The 17,170-nt window shown below is 42.2% G+C and overlaps 1 protein-coding gene across 2 annotated transcripts in view; it reads right to left on the reverse strand.

Annotated features, from left to right (window-relative positions):
- Positions 1 to 403: 403 nt before the first annotated feature.
- The window catches only part of ptprn2 (protein tyrosine phosphatase receptor type N2), a 127,486-nt gene continuing 110,719 nt past the window's right edge, over positions 404 to 17,170 (reverse strand). For both annotated transcript variants that reach the window (XM_044023795.1, XM_044023789.1), the window contains exons 15-22: positions 17,069 to 17,142; positions 13,332 to 13,409; positions 10,932 to 11,051; positions 9,600 to 9,766; positions 7,506 to 7,559; positions 6,446 to 6,510; positions 4,275 to 4,348; positions 404 to 1,834 (exon numbers count right to left, since the gene is read on the reverse strand). In XM_044023795.1, coding sequence (XP_043879730.1) covers positions 1,763 to 1,834; positions 4,275 to 4,348; positions 6,446 to 6,510; positions 7,506 to 7,559; positions 9,600 to 9,766; positions 10,932 to 11,051; positions 13,332 to 13,409; positions 17,069 to 17,142 — 704 coding nt within the window. In that variant the 3' untranslated portion in view covers positions 404 to 1,762. The remainder of the gene's footprint in view (positions 1,835 to 4,274; positions 4,349 to 6,445; positions 6,511 to 7,505; positions 7,560 to 9,599; positions 9,767 to 10,931; positions 11,052 to 13,331; positions 13,410 to 17,068; positions 17,143 to 17,170) is intronic.

Consider the following 17,170-nt stretch of genomic DNA (forward strand, 5'->3'; position numbering starts at 1 on the left):
CAAAATTATCAACATTTTTAAGGACTCCCTGCATATATATATAGCCCTATATAGTGACCATCACATCCTTCAGCAGATCCTGATTAAACTGGGCTCCGGCCTCTGGAGCCGCCTCTTCAGTGGCTGAAATACATGACTGATTTTATTTCAAATCCCAGCCACTTTCTCCACTGACGGAGCTGCTGAACCAAACATTTCATCTGTACAAACCTGCGAGTCTCTCCCAGATATAAGCCCGCCGGGAGCATGATACTGCTTTTCTTTGTGACTTTACTAAGAATTCAATCAAATGCCTTTCTCTGTGAAAGCAGCCTGCTCTCTCCTCTGTGTGTGTGTGTGTGTGTGTGTGTGTGTGTATGAGAGAGAGCGAGGGCATCAGAAATAACACCAGACACCCGAGTAGTATAATCTGTTTGGATTTATTATCAATCTGAATGATACTTTTCACACAAAATATAGAGTTCTCATTGAGTCTCAGTTTATATATTTATATATGTATGTATATATATATATATATATATATATATATATATATATATATATATATATGCATCAGATAGCACTATATAGAGATTCATAGTATTTCATTATCATCTATACACTGATGGGAATAATCTGTTATGTTGCACAAAATATCACAATATACCAGCGATGGAGGGACGAACAAGTTCAGCAACAACTACAGCATAAGTTCTGCTTAAATCTATTGCACTCCTATTAGTATCTCTAAGTAGAAGGAATAACTATCTTGTTTTCACATTTAATATTAACAGAGATGTTCATGTAACAATTCATGGCGCAAAATGAGCGAAAACATTTTTTTTTTCTTAAATATAAGCACCTGATATGTTTGTGATGATAATGATGAAAAAATTATGGTATTTTTAATTTTTTTTTATTTTCTTATCAGCCAGTCGTGGGACGTCTGGACCTGAAATACAACAATACACACACACACACACGCACTTTAACATCTAGACATGTGATGCTGAGTATATAGTAGTTCAGATCACAGAGGAGAAGAAACATTTTCCAAAAAAAATGTTATTTGTATCCAATACATTGAGGGGATACATTCTGTACAATCTGGTGATTTTTTTTTTTACAGGCAATAACTTTCTAAGTTATTTTACACATCATCATTCATTCTAAAAGTACTGCAGTGGGGAGCTGCAAAGAGGGGATGACAATTTTGCGGTTTTCACTTATTTTTGATTCAATTTAATATGTCGTAGACTAAATAAATAAGATATTTGCATTCCCCACTGCAGTATGTTTTAAATGTGCCAATAGTAGAGATTATAGATAGCTCATTTGACATCACGTTTAAACAGCTCATCAGTGGCACTATAGAACAGTATGTTCAGGAACAACATCACAGTTGTAGAAGAGCAGGGATCAAACTGGCAGAACGGCTCACAGTAGGAGCGCTGATCTAAGTTTCTACATCCGAAATCTTCCCTTTAAACCACACAGGTCTCAGATCGACAGAACGTACTCTGAGGCAGGTTTTGCAAATATAGATCCATTTGAGATATCTGGCACGACATTCATAGGTACGCAGTATATATAGAGGGTGAAGAGGAGGCAGAGACAGTGGAAAAGGGAGAGAGGGAAACAGAGCGAGGAGAAGGAAGGGCAGGGAGAGATGTCAGTCTTGAGTGGGCAGAAGAAAACTGTTGCTCAGCGAGCACGGAAAAAAAATGTGGTGGCGGCGGGCGGCAGCGGCAGCGGTGGAGGTGGTGGTGGGGAGCCGATGCCTTCACTGTGGAAGAGCTTTCAGGATGGCATTCACCTCCTCTGCCACGGCTGTCAGCGCAAACTCAAACTGCTCCTGAGGAGGAGGAGGAAGAGGAGGAAAAGATGCAGAGAGAGAGATGGAGGGAGAAAGTTTCAGTGAGTGTAATGGCTGAGGCATGCTATTACAGAATGATTGGCAGCTGCCGCCTCTTCCCTTCTTTTTTTTTCCCCCTCTTCCATCTCTCCTGACCCTGCTGATGATATGTGTGACCACAGACTGGAGGTGGAGGTGAGGCACTCAGTGAGCTTTCATCTCCAGGTGCACACGTACACCCCGCGCTGCCATTGATCCGTCCAGGTGTGTCTTAAAATGGAGCTTTTGAATCGAGGCCTGTGTCTGTGTGTGCATGTGCATTTATTTGTGAATCTGACTCATAGTTTTCCCCCGAGTAACGCAAAAGGAGCCGATTGATGTTTGCCCCATGGACCTGGTATGTTTTTGTATGTGTCTCCTCTCCCAAGGCTGCAGGCCACGGGGTCCTTGCAGAGAGAAAATGCTACGTAGGAGTTTGGAGGGAACAGTCTTTAGATGTGTCAACACACAGGCTGCCATAGTCTGGCCTGAGGATAGGCTCAATCAATATGGAGGAGTCACTGGTGGCTCTGTCTTTCGCTATGCAGTGGAGACGATCTGGAGCATTTTCTATTTTTATGTGTATTCTGATGTTGTGATGCAGCTAGAAGAAGGGGAGAAAAAACAACAACATGCAAGTGCATCCATCTACATCTGCACTGCAGCTCAGTGTGCCCATATCTAATCCCAAGTTGGCCTTTCAAGTTCTGTGAGTAAAAAAAATAAAGAAAGATCCATTTTAAAGTCAAGTTTTATGAGTGCTTTGCTGTTCACATTCACACCACTGGGGGGAGATCAATCTCTGCCTTAGTGATCAGTGATGAATGCTCGTAAGACAAAATAAACTAAAAATAAATAGGGCCAACCATGCTGTCATCAGTGCATTATGTCTGTCAAAAGCAGTAACCAGGAAAAAGAAAGGGAAATAAATTCTCCCTCTCTCTTATGTTTGCAAGCTCCAAAAATAAAGTGGGGTAAAGATGCGACTGGTTGTCCAATTCTCAGAACCTCCACAAATCCACATTTCGACCGTCTACAGTCAGTGCAGACACAGCATGGAACAAAGTGTAATTAACAATATTTCAGTATAACTTCACTTAGACTTGTCAGAAACAGAAAGAGGGAAAGAGAGAGCGCTTGAAAAGCTTTTTCTGAGATGAACAAAACCGAGACGAAAAAGCAGCACTAATGAACCATTCAGGAACACTGGAGTCTCTTAGCAGGCAGCTTCCATAAATATTATCACCCATCGCTGCATGAGGTTTGCCTTTATTATTATTACTGTTATTATTATTATTATTATCATCGATATTATTATTATTAGTGTTGTTCCTTCCAATTTCAAGAGACAGAAAACTCCACTTCCTTCCTATTATTTGAATAAGTGTCTGAGAGGAAATGCTTTTGTAAAATGGCGCGAGGTGGACGGACCACTGTGATGTTCAGTGTGGAGATTAATGCATTTGAAGTCGTCTGGGTTTCACAGACGACTTCAAATGCGTCCAATCCCTCAGTGTTGTACAGGTAACATTTATAACCTGATGGAAAGGATTTGTAAGCTAAAGAAATGTGCGTCTTTAATAGCTGAGTAATAATTATTCAAGCAAAAAAAAATAAAATAAATGCCAAACTGCTTCTCAGACGTGAGGAATTCCTTAAAATAAGAGTGTGGTGGACCATTTTAAAATCTGAAAATCATCTATGGCTCATCAAAACCCAAAGTGATGTGTAATTTATTTCATAAACAGGCCAAAAATATAATTTTTACTTTGAATCGGACCTTTGCATATCTATACAATCTATGAATTGCGAGAAAATGTAACTAATAGTCTTGATTTTATATCTACTACTGAGATTTAGTTGAATTTACTTAAAGTTGCAAATAGCGAGATGAGTTTTTCTAAGTTAGGCTTACAAAAAGAAACCACTCTATATATCATCAATCATTTGTTCACCCGCATGAACATGAACATGAACATGAACTTTTGTTAATAATATGACTATTTGAAGCAAAACTGAACAACAAAACACTAACACGTTGTTTATTCCCTTGCAGCCCACCTGCAGTACTTACACGACCCACCAGGGTGTCCCACTCCAGTTGAAAAATCAATGGTGTTGGAGATGAACATCATGTGTAAAATCTAAAATTGCTGCTGTTTCTGTAATAAAAGATCATGTCCGAGTTTGTAAAATCACTCTAAATCTGGGAAAAGTGACAACGTTGCTCTAAACCTGAAGCCATAATAAATGACCACATCATTTCCCCCCCCGATCCTGTGCACACGAAGAAGACAATCATCTGTTTGAATGACTGCAGCCCCTCCTCCTCATTCCCTCCCCCTCCTCTTCTGTCTCCCACCTCCCCCCCACCTCTCTAACTCAAAGCCGGGGACCTTACCTTTGTCTGGACCATGCCAGCTCTCTGGTCTCTCAAGTGCTCCAGGGTAGCGGCAATATCAATCTCTTTAGCACCTGCAACAGACCAAAAATTGGACTGAGTTCAAAGCAGCAGAGTAATCCAGCTCACATCTGTCAATCTCTCTTTATACCGGGCTCCCTTTGGAACAGTGCAGCGATTGAAAATTATTACATTCATCCCTCGAAAGACTTGGACGAGAGCCACAGACTGTTTCTCGATAAAATATGCAAGAAGATATTTTTGGGGTCTGGGAAATGTGCAATAATGCTTTCAGAATTTGTTTTTTATAAAATAGCCAGTGCTGGCTTCTCTGTGAAAATCCTGTTGAAGAATTGGTTTAGATGATGTCCAATTATAAAGTCTGTTAAGAGCTTTCTGATACAATAACATCTCAATGGTTGTGTGAGTGTGTGTTTCAGAGTCTCAACAAAAGAACTAAAATGATTTACAGCCTTTTCAGCAGCCATGCTGCCGATTAACCCATGCAACAGTTGATTGGTTTCAGCAGTGATCAGCGATCGGTGTTTGGGTTCAGTTGTTTTTTTTTTGGCCGACATTAATCTGGAAATTTTCCCCCTACTCTCAGATTTATGGATTTCAAGGAAGGACATGAGAGAAACGCAGCACACAGCGACAGTGAGACAGAGACAGGGGAAAAAAAGCCTCTGAACTCTCAAGATGTTTTTGAAAGTGAAGCAGGGAAAAGGAAGCAAAGTGCAATAGTGCGAAAGTAAAAAAAAATGTATGTAAGTGTGAGGGTGAAAGAGAACGAGAGAGAGAGGAAACAAGGGGATTTAATGCAGCTGGACTTAGTACTCAAAGTACCCTAGTGTTTGAGACTTTCATGTCTCAGGAGGGCTGGATTCCAACGTTAAGCTGAAGAGAGTCTCTCCAACCACAGGAAAAAAAAGCTTTTGAGAGTGAGATTATGTCCATTTCATACATTTTGGTTTTGAAGCAGGAAACAAAAGGTTAAAAGGAGACTGGGTGGCACTTTTCCTCCGCTGCATTCGTCTCTGAACTACATGAACTTCCATGAGGAGGCATCAGTCTTATCTGTCCTGGGCTGGATCGCATGAGGAGGAGGAGGGTGCGTGTGTGTGCAGAGAGTAGAGGGCAAAGTGCAGAGGTCACAGTGCAAAGAGCAGCGGGGCAGGCTAAACTATGAATGACGTATGGCAGCCTTTCAGCCTTTGGTATAGAACCCAGCTCCCATGTAAGAGTAGCCATGAATAAGTGGCAGATCTCAAAGAGTTAAAGGGGAAAGCGCAATATTTTTGTACGTAAATAAGTTGCTTTTCAAACTCCAATTCATTTCTGATTTGTTAATGTAGAAATTAAGTTTATTTTTGATATCTTCAAACCAGAGGTTGCCCTCGAAGAGCAGCCTCTCATATGTATCATTACATTACAGTCAGACATCATATTTTACTTTATTTATTTTCATTTTTCCCCCCCAGAACAAAAGATTTTCTGTGTTTCCCTGTTTTCTTAACTCAGTCTGACACACACATGCAATACCACAAAGGCCCACCAGTGGGCAACGCCCACACTTTGAGAAGCACTGCTTTAAAACATTTTTGTTCTCTGTGCATTCAAACACCTTCTGAACAATCTTTTTATAGTTAGGATTTGCTTTATTTGACTCTGTTTATCTCTGTTTGTGATCCAAATCAACACAATTGTGCAGAGAATTTGACATTTCTTAGCATTGTCAGAAATCAGTCAATCACAAAATAAACAGACGCCCCTATAAAATATTAAATATTGATACAAACCACTGGGATGTATTTTCCTCTTTAAACATTTCATTTCCATGCATGTCCTATCTAAATTCATGTAGCAATTGTGATGCAGGTCAATATGGCGTGACGGTGACTTAAACAGATAATTACTAAGGTTTGTGTGTACATTTCTTTTTCATTTCCTCTGTTTCTCTTTGTCCTCCCCCCTCCCCGCCCCTCTCTCCCCTCTCTCCACACTTTTCCCTTCATTTCTCGCTCTCTGTCATCGCTGCCTTTCCAGGCCTCAGAAAAGAGTCAGCCTCTAATGCATCTCCAAGACCCTCTGGAAAATGAGAGGATTTAGCGTTGCCAGGGCAACACTTCAACGCAAGCAGACAGAGTGAAAGGGAAGCCATTGATCGTTACCTTTAGCCATCCTATTGAGGACCATGTCAATCAGAATGTAAGTCCCACTCCTACCAGCTCCATCACTGCAGAGAGGGCGAGAGAGAAAGAGAATTAAGGTTGCAGAGTGAATCTATAACGCTTTAATCGTACGAGTGTTTTTCTTTTAAGGAAACAAATTGCTCATTTACATTTGCTGAGTGATGGTGCGGCACATTTAAACACAAATTAGACTGTGCGTGTGTGTGTGTGTATCCGTACACACACACACGTCTGCTTAAAAACCCCTGAAATCACAGAGAAAATAGCGCTAAGTGATAATAATCCTGAGTACCTTTATGGAAGTACCTGAGGAGATCTGAATATTTGATGTGTTTAAAATCTTTGCATACGAGAGCATGTGTGGTCTTGAGACTTGCTCGGCTACCGGAGGGGGGAGAGAGAGAGGGGGGGATGGTTTCTGAGGCACACTGGGGACAAAGGCTTTTAAATGCATGCACCTCAGGAGCAGAGGAGAGGTTGAGAGGCCAGGAGCGGTTCGAGAACAGCTTTTGGAGAGCCTTGCTTTTCCATTACTCCAGAGATAGTCTTATGAAAAGCCTCCCTTTGTGCCCGCCGGCCATTCAACGGCTCTGCATGTTAATTGCAAACAAGGCGTGCACATCTCTCTAATAAAGGCAAGGCCAATAAAACAGGAGAGCGGCCTGAGCACCACTGCTTCATTAATCCAGTGCGAGACACTCATTCTGTGTGGCGCCCTCAGAGGGAGAGTGGACCGCCTGGCCCCATGCATGACTTAACAGGATGTGACTATTAAAAGTGGTCAGACGGATACCTGGTGTTTAAAGCAAACCAATCAAGGTCGGATAACTAACTCGACCAAATGGGAAATGGAAGAGTCTTAGGCTGCGTGACGCAGCCAGTGGAGTAAATAGTAGCTTCAGTGAATCCGCGGAGAGAGAAAATGGGTTTAAATAAACAGCCTTTCCTCTCCAACACACACACACACACACACACACACTCTCTCCATCTCAATTCATCAGCACAGCCACTGTCACAACGTTCAAACAGTTGTACTTGCCTGCAGTGAACAATTATCGGGCAAGATCGACCACGGTAGCACTTGTTAACCTTTCTGGAATAAAAGAAAGAAGAGAGAAGTGGATGTTATTGTTAGCCTGACAGTGAGTTGTCTTAAACTCACAGGCTGCTCAATCACACTCTGGAAACACGGCCCGATTCTTTTCGCCGGGTAATAACGGCGACAAATGTGACTCGTGGGGGGAGGGGGGGTGGGGGGGACTCGTGCTCTATGGTCTGGATGAAATTAATGGCAGCAATAATCAAAGGAATGAGCAGGATCCTGAGAGACGCTCCCTCCTGTCAATCAATCACTTTAATTTGAGAAAGAGAGAGAGAGAGAGAGACGGACAATCGTGTAGCACCATGTAAATAAATTGAGCATCACTTCAAACAGCATTATCGTGACATGCGGGTGATGGATGTGCCGGTGTGATGTTGTGATTGCAGACTGCCAATGCATTAACCCCAGCCAGTTATGAATGTTATACACCACAGGCACAGTGAAGGCCAACAAGCCTTTTTACACCGCGGCGTTGCCATGGAAACTGACTACACTGAGACCTTCCGTGTGTCTTTGCTTCCCCCAGTTTTTCACATTTAATGGACAAAATGAACAATAAACAAGTGTTAACCTCATCGTGTGTGTATTATGTATAAATATTATTTACTAGAACTGTAACACCATGCGCTTGGAGCCTCTACAAATATTCTATATTGTTACGGAGACTGAAAGACACACATTGCACGTTGCTTTCTTCCTTTTCATCACTTCTTGTACACATTTCTACTTCCCTGTTCTCCTTCATGTGGTTTTTGTGAAGTTTCATACATATATGCACCATCAGAACGGCAAATATGAGCTGACCCCTCTGACGTGCACTCACATTTCAAAGCACAGTTCTGTTCTATTTGATGTCATTGTGAACTCAAAAACCCCCATAGTATTTCCATGTTTATTCTATATTTTTGGTTGGTCTTTTATAATGATTTTTTTTGCAGCATACAGAGAGAGTTCCCATGCAAGCCAGAGGAAGGAGCAGTGAGAGGAGGGAGGAGGAGGAGGAAGGAGTGAGAGAAAGACAGTTTGTGCACAGGCCTGGCTGAGGAGACACAGTTTCCAATGATCACTTTTGTGACTATGCAACTGGGCTCATATTACTAGCTGCAACATCACAAAAATGACACTGGCAACCGCAAAATACTGAGTTGGCCGAAACCGTGAAAACCGTGAGTGTGCAGTACTTGGTGTGGATCTCTGAGTGACATTATCAGAGTGCTTTAGATTCCCAAATGACACTACAGCAACACTGACGGAGTTACATGAGAGCAGTCTGGTCATTGAGGAGGACGTAAACAGGAACAGAAAACGTATGTATGTCATCAGAAACACAGCTCAAACCTGCACACCAGTAGCATAAATAAATGTAATTGCCTGCAAGCAGTTGAATTTTTATTTAAAAAAACAAAACAAGCACCAACTCAGTCAGGAAGGGATGGCACGATGCAAACTGCACATCCTCTTATTTTTCTCTCATCTGCATTACAAACAGAGGGATAACCTTCCATCCACAAATCAGATGCATCTATGCTCATTTCGAGGTCTTTTCCTAACCCTCCAGGTTTTTCCCAGAGGAGCGATTGCTTCTCTTCTGCCAGAACACATTATATGGAGAACAGAGTGAGGTTATTTAGTCACTAGCTTTCCCCCCTCTCCCATGTTTTATTGAGACAGCTCTGACTTAATTGGGTGTTTGAAATAGGTGTTTTTTTTTTCTCCGTTTTCTTCCCAAGCCAAGCCAGGCAGTGCAGGGCTGTTAATTTGCTGCATCACGTGTGCTGGAGGGAGGTGAGGGAAATAGGCCCAGGATGAAAGGGAAAGTGCAGAAACACAGTCCTTATTAGAACCATTCTCTAGGACACCAAAAAAGGCAGAGGGGCAAAAGGGAGATGGACCAGAGAGACACTGACAGAATACAGATTATAAAGGAAGGTGGTTAAGAACAAGCTCAGGACAAAGGCCAGTTGTAAATGAGTGAAATCTGCCCGGCTACAGCATCTGACAATGCCAACCAGCGGGAGCGCTCCACTCTACCTGCGGAAGTCCAACAGCGTCCTGGCTGAGGCGGGGATCCCGCGGTCCATCCAGGACAGGAAGTGGAACTGGGTGACCGTGCGCGTCTCGTTAGTCTGCAGGTTCTTCAGGTAGAAGCTCCGCACCAGGAAGTCCTCGCACCAGATGTGCTCAGACACTAAGTTTACCTAAAAATGACAAAGGCAAAGCAAATGTAACTTTATAACCGTGCAAACACCACGGAGGTGGAAAATCTTTGCAGATTATGATGAATTAGAGAGTGAGTTTGCACAAAAAAACAAACATACTTCCTAGTTATCCTTCAGTGGTTTCTACCCATGCAGATAGTTTTGGTTGTGTGCACCCAGCTGTTAGGAAGCACCTACTCCCTAAATAACCATATATCTTCTTTTATTCTGTTTCTGTTTAGTCTTTTTGTTCAGAATGTCAGGGGGAGGATGGATTTAAAAGAGAACATGTGAGTTTTTGGACTGTTAAAGACAAGGGATTAAACATTTTTCAACATTTAATGTGTTCAAATGTCTCACTCACAATTATATTGCACTTAAACCTTGGAAGCATTCCTGATCATATGAACAAAATGGCCATTTCAACCTATTGTGTGACAGTTTTTCTCCCATAAAAATAAGAAATAGGAACCTCCAAAACATGAGGATTTCTATCTGATATCTGATACAGTTACTTTGACCAATATTGGACCAATTTTATAAGCTCATCCCGAGTAATCAGTACCTATATCTTGTGTGGTATAGAAAATAAATAAAATAAATAAACACAAGAAAAGCAGATTTGGTAAAACCATTTGGTTGGAGATTATAGTTTGATGAAGATGAAGAATAATTAGTTTACTCTAGATGTATTAATGTCACAGGGATTATTTTTTTAGTGCAACTTTACATGAAAGGCCAGTAAAGTAAGATGGCGTGCTCCTATACAGTAACGGCTGTGAAATATTGTAAATAGAAACAAATGCTTGCCGTTTTTTTCCTGAGGCCAGTGGCATTGTGCTGCCTTTCTTTGTTCTGCAATATCTAGCTTTTAACAATACTGCCATCACTACAATACAATTTGTAGTGACTCAATTTGTTTTTGTGCCCAAAGTAATATTAAACCCAACAGGCAATGTATCTTTGCAAAAAAAAAAGAGTCTCTTTTATTCGCCGCCAGCTTCACAGGGACTCAGGGCTCCACTGTAAACTGTTCACGGCGAGGTCTATAAATTACAGACAAATAAAACATAATTCATTTTCACTGTATTGAGCTGGAGGTGGATAAAGTCAACACATGGACTCAGAGCTGTTCTCACGGCCGGACCCTCGCTCTCGTGCATACCTCGTATATGTGGTAGACGTCCGATCCCTCGTCGGGCCAGTAGTGGTGACACTGCTTCACTCCGTTTTCAGACAGCGGGGTTAACATGACGATGACGACGCAGCCGCTCTCCCACACCATCTACACGTGAGAACAGAGACATCAGACACACATCCCTGAGACCATGTCGTAAGCATCTGTACGGAATCACAATGACACTGCTCTGCTACGACACGCAGCAGAGGTGTGCCACTAGGAGCAGCATATTGCACATTAGCATTACATGGCAGCTTGGTATTAGGGTGAAATTGATTTCTTAATCTTGGCGCAGGAAGTATGAATAAATGTCACCTCTCTGCGTGTGACAAATGATAAATGCCGGGTGGAGCAGCAGGAGGCTGCGTCATGTGTCGCCCCCTCTCAGTCATCGGCGTGAGATCACAACATCCGCCGCGCCTCTGTGCCATTTCATCTTATCACAATCTAATGTGTCCTTGGGCAAAAATACAGGCCCACAACAGCCATTAGGAAAATGAGGAGGAAACACAAGTTTTATGATTGCTATAAAAACACAATGGCCCCGACTACACTAACCACAAGCTTCTGTGATCCAGCCCAGTGGACACATTACACGCCAAATGTGTCACGATGTGATGAGATTAGGTTAGGTGATAATGTGAGGTAATATGATGCATTTAGTCCCGCAAAGCATGGCTAATATTTGTGGGTTGAAAGGGAAAATAGGTGCGTCCTTAGTTTCCATTTCCAGCTAGAACCCATAATCTGTGCCTTTTTGTTTCAAGGTGATAAACAATTCCTAGTTTCCAAAAAACTGCTGCTGTGTGAACTCATGCTGATTGGTTTGTGGGTTTTTTTGGGTTTTTTTTTTGCTCTGAATTCAGAGGAGAAGCGAGCAGGAAAGCAATGCCCAGCTGAAATAAGGTAATAGCGAGAGATGAAGGGAGGGAGGATGGGAGGGGAGATGGCTTGAGGAGTGAAGGATGAAGGGATGGAGGAATGAGGAGTGGAGGATTAGAGCCGAGACGCCTTTCAGAGCACTGCCTGGGGCCAGTATGGATTAGATAGGACAGAGCAAAAAACAGATTTGCCTATTGCACAGTCCATTTGCATGAGAGTGCTGGTGTTTCCCTTGTTTGTTTACTTTTAAAGGAAAGAAAGAGTGTGCTTTTTTTTCTTTTTTCCCCCTCCTGCCACAATCCAAGGTTAACCATACTGAATAATGAATGGTTACTATTTATCCTCGACACAGCACTGATGTTCTCTGTGTCGGCCAATCTGTGTCTAATTTTCCATTATTTTCTGCTTAATTGGGAAGAGTTGAGTTCATGGTAAATAGCCTGTTTTATTAGATAATGGATATGCATTCATTCACCTGGCGTACAGAGGAGCTGGCAGGCAAACAAACACATAAACAACACTGAGAGATGATCAACAACTGTTTCATTCTGAGGCACAAATTAAACACGGGGAAACGGAGCTCCTTTCATATGAGCTGATGAGGTCAATTAAGGTCCATTTTTAAAGGTGACAGGTCCTGAGTTTTTCCCTCTGTTTTGCCTTTGTGTGCACGCATTTTAAAGTATATTGATTTTGGCACGCAGAGCCAAAACCCAAGCAGGACAGAACTTGGCGGTGTGACTCTTGCTAGCCCATAAACAGGCCCGGACGCCACTGCCAACACAAAGTCAGCTCCACCGTGATTACACAAAAATGAGTTTCTGCTGGGCAGGAGTGCAGAGAGCAGGAGCAGCTGCTCTGCGAGGATTTATGCCTCACACCTTAACATCCCGATCGCGACGGGCATCACCTTCAACATATGGAGGCGATGGGCCCACTAATTACTACATCGCTGTCCTATTAACACATGAGAACGCCATTTGGGGCGAGCATGCATCATTTAAAGCACCGCCTCCATGCAAGGCGACGCGGTTTATAACAGCCAGTGATTGATGAGCTCCTGTGACATTAATGGACGAGGAGTGAAATACGTGTAGTAGCACATAGACAGAAAGCATTATTATAAACAATATTAGAATGAATGTGAGTTTGATTAACCGCCACCATTTCACTAAGAACCACGACTTAAATCTTAGTTTATGGTCTTGGTGTTTGATTCCTGCACATTCATGCCACTAAAATGATGCAGAATGATGGTATTGTACATTATTTCTGATTGATCTATGGGGCGTTTTAAAACCTCACCAAGCCAAAGTTGTGTGAGGGAGTTTGCATTTGAGAGGAGATTGACCTTTGACACAAATTGCAGCAATCCAAAAAGGTGAGAGAATCAGATGTTTAGCATCGTGGAGCTCTGAGGAGATTATTTTTCTAAGCCTCACCACAGCAGATATAAAACAGCAAAGAGAAGAAAGAGAGTGAATGGAGACGGACGAGCTTTACCTGCCAGAAGTCCGCCACGGTGGAGGGAAGCGGGCCCTGCGAGGAGATGTAAGTAGGGTTGCGAGGGTCATGGTCCATCTGGGAGAGAAGGGAACAGAGTGTGAGATGGTGTTTGGGTTGATGAAAACATACTGCTCGAGTAAAGGATGTGTCAAAGCCTCCATATGGATGAAGGAATCGCCGGAGATTAGGATCGTTCATTCTTCCGCTTTTGTCACAAGACATATCTTTTTAACCAACTGAATAAAGTAAATAAAAGGGAAGTCGACACAAGTGTTCATGAGCTGTGGAGGTCGCGTGGGCCTGCACGTATGTGAAGGACGCGGTTTTGTACCACGGAAAATTAGAAATTTTTCTCCTTAAAGATCATCTTTTGCATAAAAAGGCCTTGATGACCTTGGACTTTACTTGTTTGCCCACTAAAAGCAGCTGTGACTTTTTTTTTTTTCAAAGTAACCACTTTCCAATTCATTATCTCATAATTCAGACATGATTTTCATGCCATCGCCCGAGTTAAGCCATGCACACGCTGTTCCACACGGTTGTCATACCAACACACTTCCTCAGAGACCTCGCGAAATGGCTTTCAGATCGCCAATTTTTTTTTTTTTTTGTGTCCACGCACCAACAACCGCGTTACTGCAAGAAACATGATTTCGTGGTGGGACTTTTACAACCTGGAGGCGTTTGACATGAGGGAGCTGCGTGTAGAGGTGGGACATAATGACATGGAGGCGGGCGAGGGGAGGGAGTCCTGATGTGAAGGATGTGATTGAGACTTGATTGAGTAGGTGTTGGCTTGGTCAGCCGCCGCCATCTAAAATCAATAATCACATTTTATTGAATGCATTTTTATGCACAGCCTCGAGTGTGAGATGCATCAGTGGAAGCACGTCTGACACGTTGCGCAAAACGACACGCGATCTTGAGTTATACAGTGTTGCGACGGTAGAGACAAATCATTTATCACAGAAGTACAAAATATGCACTTAAGCGAGGGGAAAATGCACAAGTTAATACATTTTCTGTGCGTATTAAGCTGCCACTGAGCGACACCTACACTGATGCATTTTGTGCATTACAAGCCCTGAGTGCAACAGTCATTTACAGAGCGAGAGATTTTTTAAAGTTAGCATTAAGAAGCACCTCTACAGTACAATGAGTCACAGGGTGATAATTAGTTTTTCTACAGTGTACGAACTTGTTTTTTTAAGGTTCTTTAAGAATTATAGTCATACATTATTTGATTTGTGTCTACCAGAGTGTCAGTTTTCATTCAGGCTGCTCTGCTTGGAACTAAGTGATGACTAGGACGGGAGGAGGTGAAGCTTGAGTGCTCTTTCACTACACCTACACGAATATTAGCTGGAATTTGAATTTTTTTTTACTGCCTGCCTTTGTGTTGAAATTCTTTCTCCCCCCCCTCAAAGGACAAATTAAAGCAGACAGAAAACACTGTTCATTACTTCAATTAAAAATAACCGTGTTGTTCACTGTTCTCTTCATCTTTTCAGGGCAGAAATTCTCCATGTGAGGTTGGATGAAAAAAAAAAAAGAAATAAAACAACAGCCGCACAGAAATGGAAGGGTGGTGCCGAACTCTAGCGCTGCCACTCCGTTTCGCCAATCTCAAGGACACAGACGTACTGTAGCTACGTGTTGACATCCCCGCATGAATACTAAGTGCAAACATGAAAGAGTAGTCCTGCGTCTCCGCTGTCCTCCCCTCGCCATTGTGGGAAGAAGAGAGAGTGCAACAAGAAAGACAAAGGAGGGCTCTTTGGTTTGAGGTAAAATAGCTTGTACTGAAATAGCTCGCACAAAATATCTGTTTTTCGCAGGAGCGTCTCAACTTTGAACACGCTGTAGCACCTTGATCCTGTGTTTATATAAGACAGAGAGCTTGGGAGCCCGACTTGAGCTCGTCCCAGATAGTTTTGAGAGCAAAAGCACAGAGAACCAGGTGGGAGATGGGGAAAAAAAACCTACACTGTCTTTGGGCAGAGAAGTAAAAGACAAGCAGGCTTTGACCACTTTATGTGTCGCTGCACATTCCTTCAAACCAAGCCTCACTCTAATGATGCCGGACATCTGGGAGCGGCCGCAACATCTGTGGTCAAGCATTAACTATGAGCCGAGTCGTTCACTGTGTGTGTGATGCTGTGCTTTGTGCTGAGCTCAGATCACCCCTTTGTTTGCCTCCCTGACCCCGGTTCCCCAGAAAGCAGCGACCGATTATTTACTTCTGCTGAGACTAATGAGGAAGAGGAAGCCACGGTGACAGACATAATTATCACAGTTTTGCTGGGCTCAGCCAGGGGGTCCCTTTTGTTGTGTAATTACTGTCCTTTCATCTGCACATCACTGCGTCCGCCAATACTTCACCCATCTTTTTTTTTTTTTCCCCAACTGCACAAAACTGTCTTGGATAACTTTACTTAGAACCAGGGCTGTCAGCATTAATGTGCGATAATCGACATTAATTAAAGAACCCGACCTTAGCGTGTTATTATATTCTGATCTCGTGAAGCATCACATCATCCGGACGGTGTCACACTTTTAAAAACAGCTGATGACGGTTGTTCATTGTCTGTCTTTAGTTATTATGTTCAACACTGCAGTCAGCAGGTTTGTTCATCTGCCCAAACACTAAGACACAGCCTGGAGAAAACAGACGAGGCAACTACACTGGAACTCCTGCAAAGTGCAAATGGCGTTGCATTAACATTTCGGAAGCAGACATTGTGTTTCCGGAGGTTTATTTCACTTCTTTTCATTCGAAACGATCAAAGTCAAGTTCACAAAGTAACTTTCCTTTGCATTATTTGGATTCAGAATCAAGACACACTGGTAAGAGTTGCTTTACGTGGTTCATACGGACTTAAATGTGACTTTCATTTAATTTTAACCGTGATGAAAATGCAACTAATCGCGAGTGACTAGTGAACGTCTGCGATTAATCACGATTAAGAAAAACCCCTAGTAAGTTTAATTGTCTTCATGCACTTCCTCTTTACTCACTACTTCCCCTGATTGATTAACTACATTATTATATTACTCTGTAAGATCCACAGCGACGCACTGCAATGTTGTTTAAAAAAAAATAACTCTATGAATATGCCATTAGAGGAAATGGAGGAATAAATTGAGCATCTAAAAGTCCATATTGTTTATTCCTGAAGAGTAATAGGCTCTTAGTGCGGCTGTGTGTGTTCCCATCTATCTCCTCGAAAACGCTGGCACCGTATTTGAAATGCATAGCTTCCTGTTCGCCTTAGATAAAAATCCCCTTTCAGCAGCCACAGGGAAATCATGACTGGCGATATTTTCGAAGGAAAATAATAAAATAGAAAAAAAAGGGGGAGTTTTATTCTTCTTTCTAGGTTTGTAGAGGATACATTTCCTTATTTAAAAAAAATAATAATAACAACATTAATAATAATAACATTCTGTTTAGTGCAGATAAAAGGCGGGATCTGCAGGGAGCAGCCATTTTGTAGCAGTTGTGATTCAACAAGAAAAAAAAAAAAAAACTCCACTGAGCCTCCCAGGATGAAAAATGAAGTTAAAAATAAATAAATAAAAGCACTTGGATTGATGACAAATCCTTTGAAATCTCTTTAATCTTCAAGTAAACTGCCAGCACACAACACAACAGGTATTTCTGGTACCGGGAGACTTCAGGGACATCACATATCAGCAGCAACTTACAGCCATAATGAATAAACAGTACTCACAATTGGACTGGCATTGATGTAATCTGAGTTGCCGTGGTTGTTCTCCGCTTTCAAGGTGATCCTGGAATGATCATCTGTAATGGAGATGCATAATTCATCTAC

Source organism: Solea senegalensis, linkage group LG1 (assembly GCF_019176455.1).
Source record: "Solea senegalensis isolate Sse05_10M linkage group LG1, IFAPA_SoseM_1, whole genome shotgun sequence".
In the NCBI taxonomy this organism is placed as follows: Eukaryota; Metazoa; Chordata; class Actinopteri; order Pleuronectiformes; family Soleidae; genus Solea; species Solea senegalensis.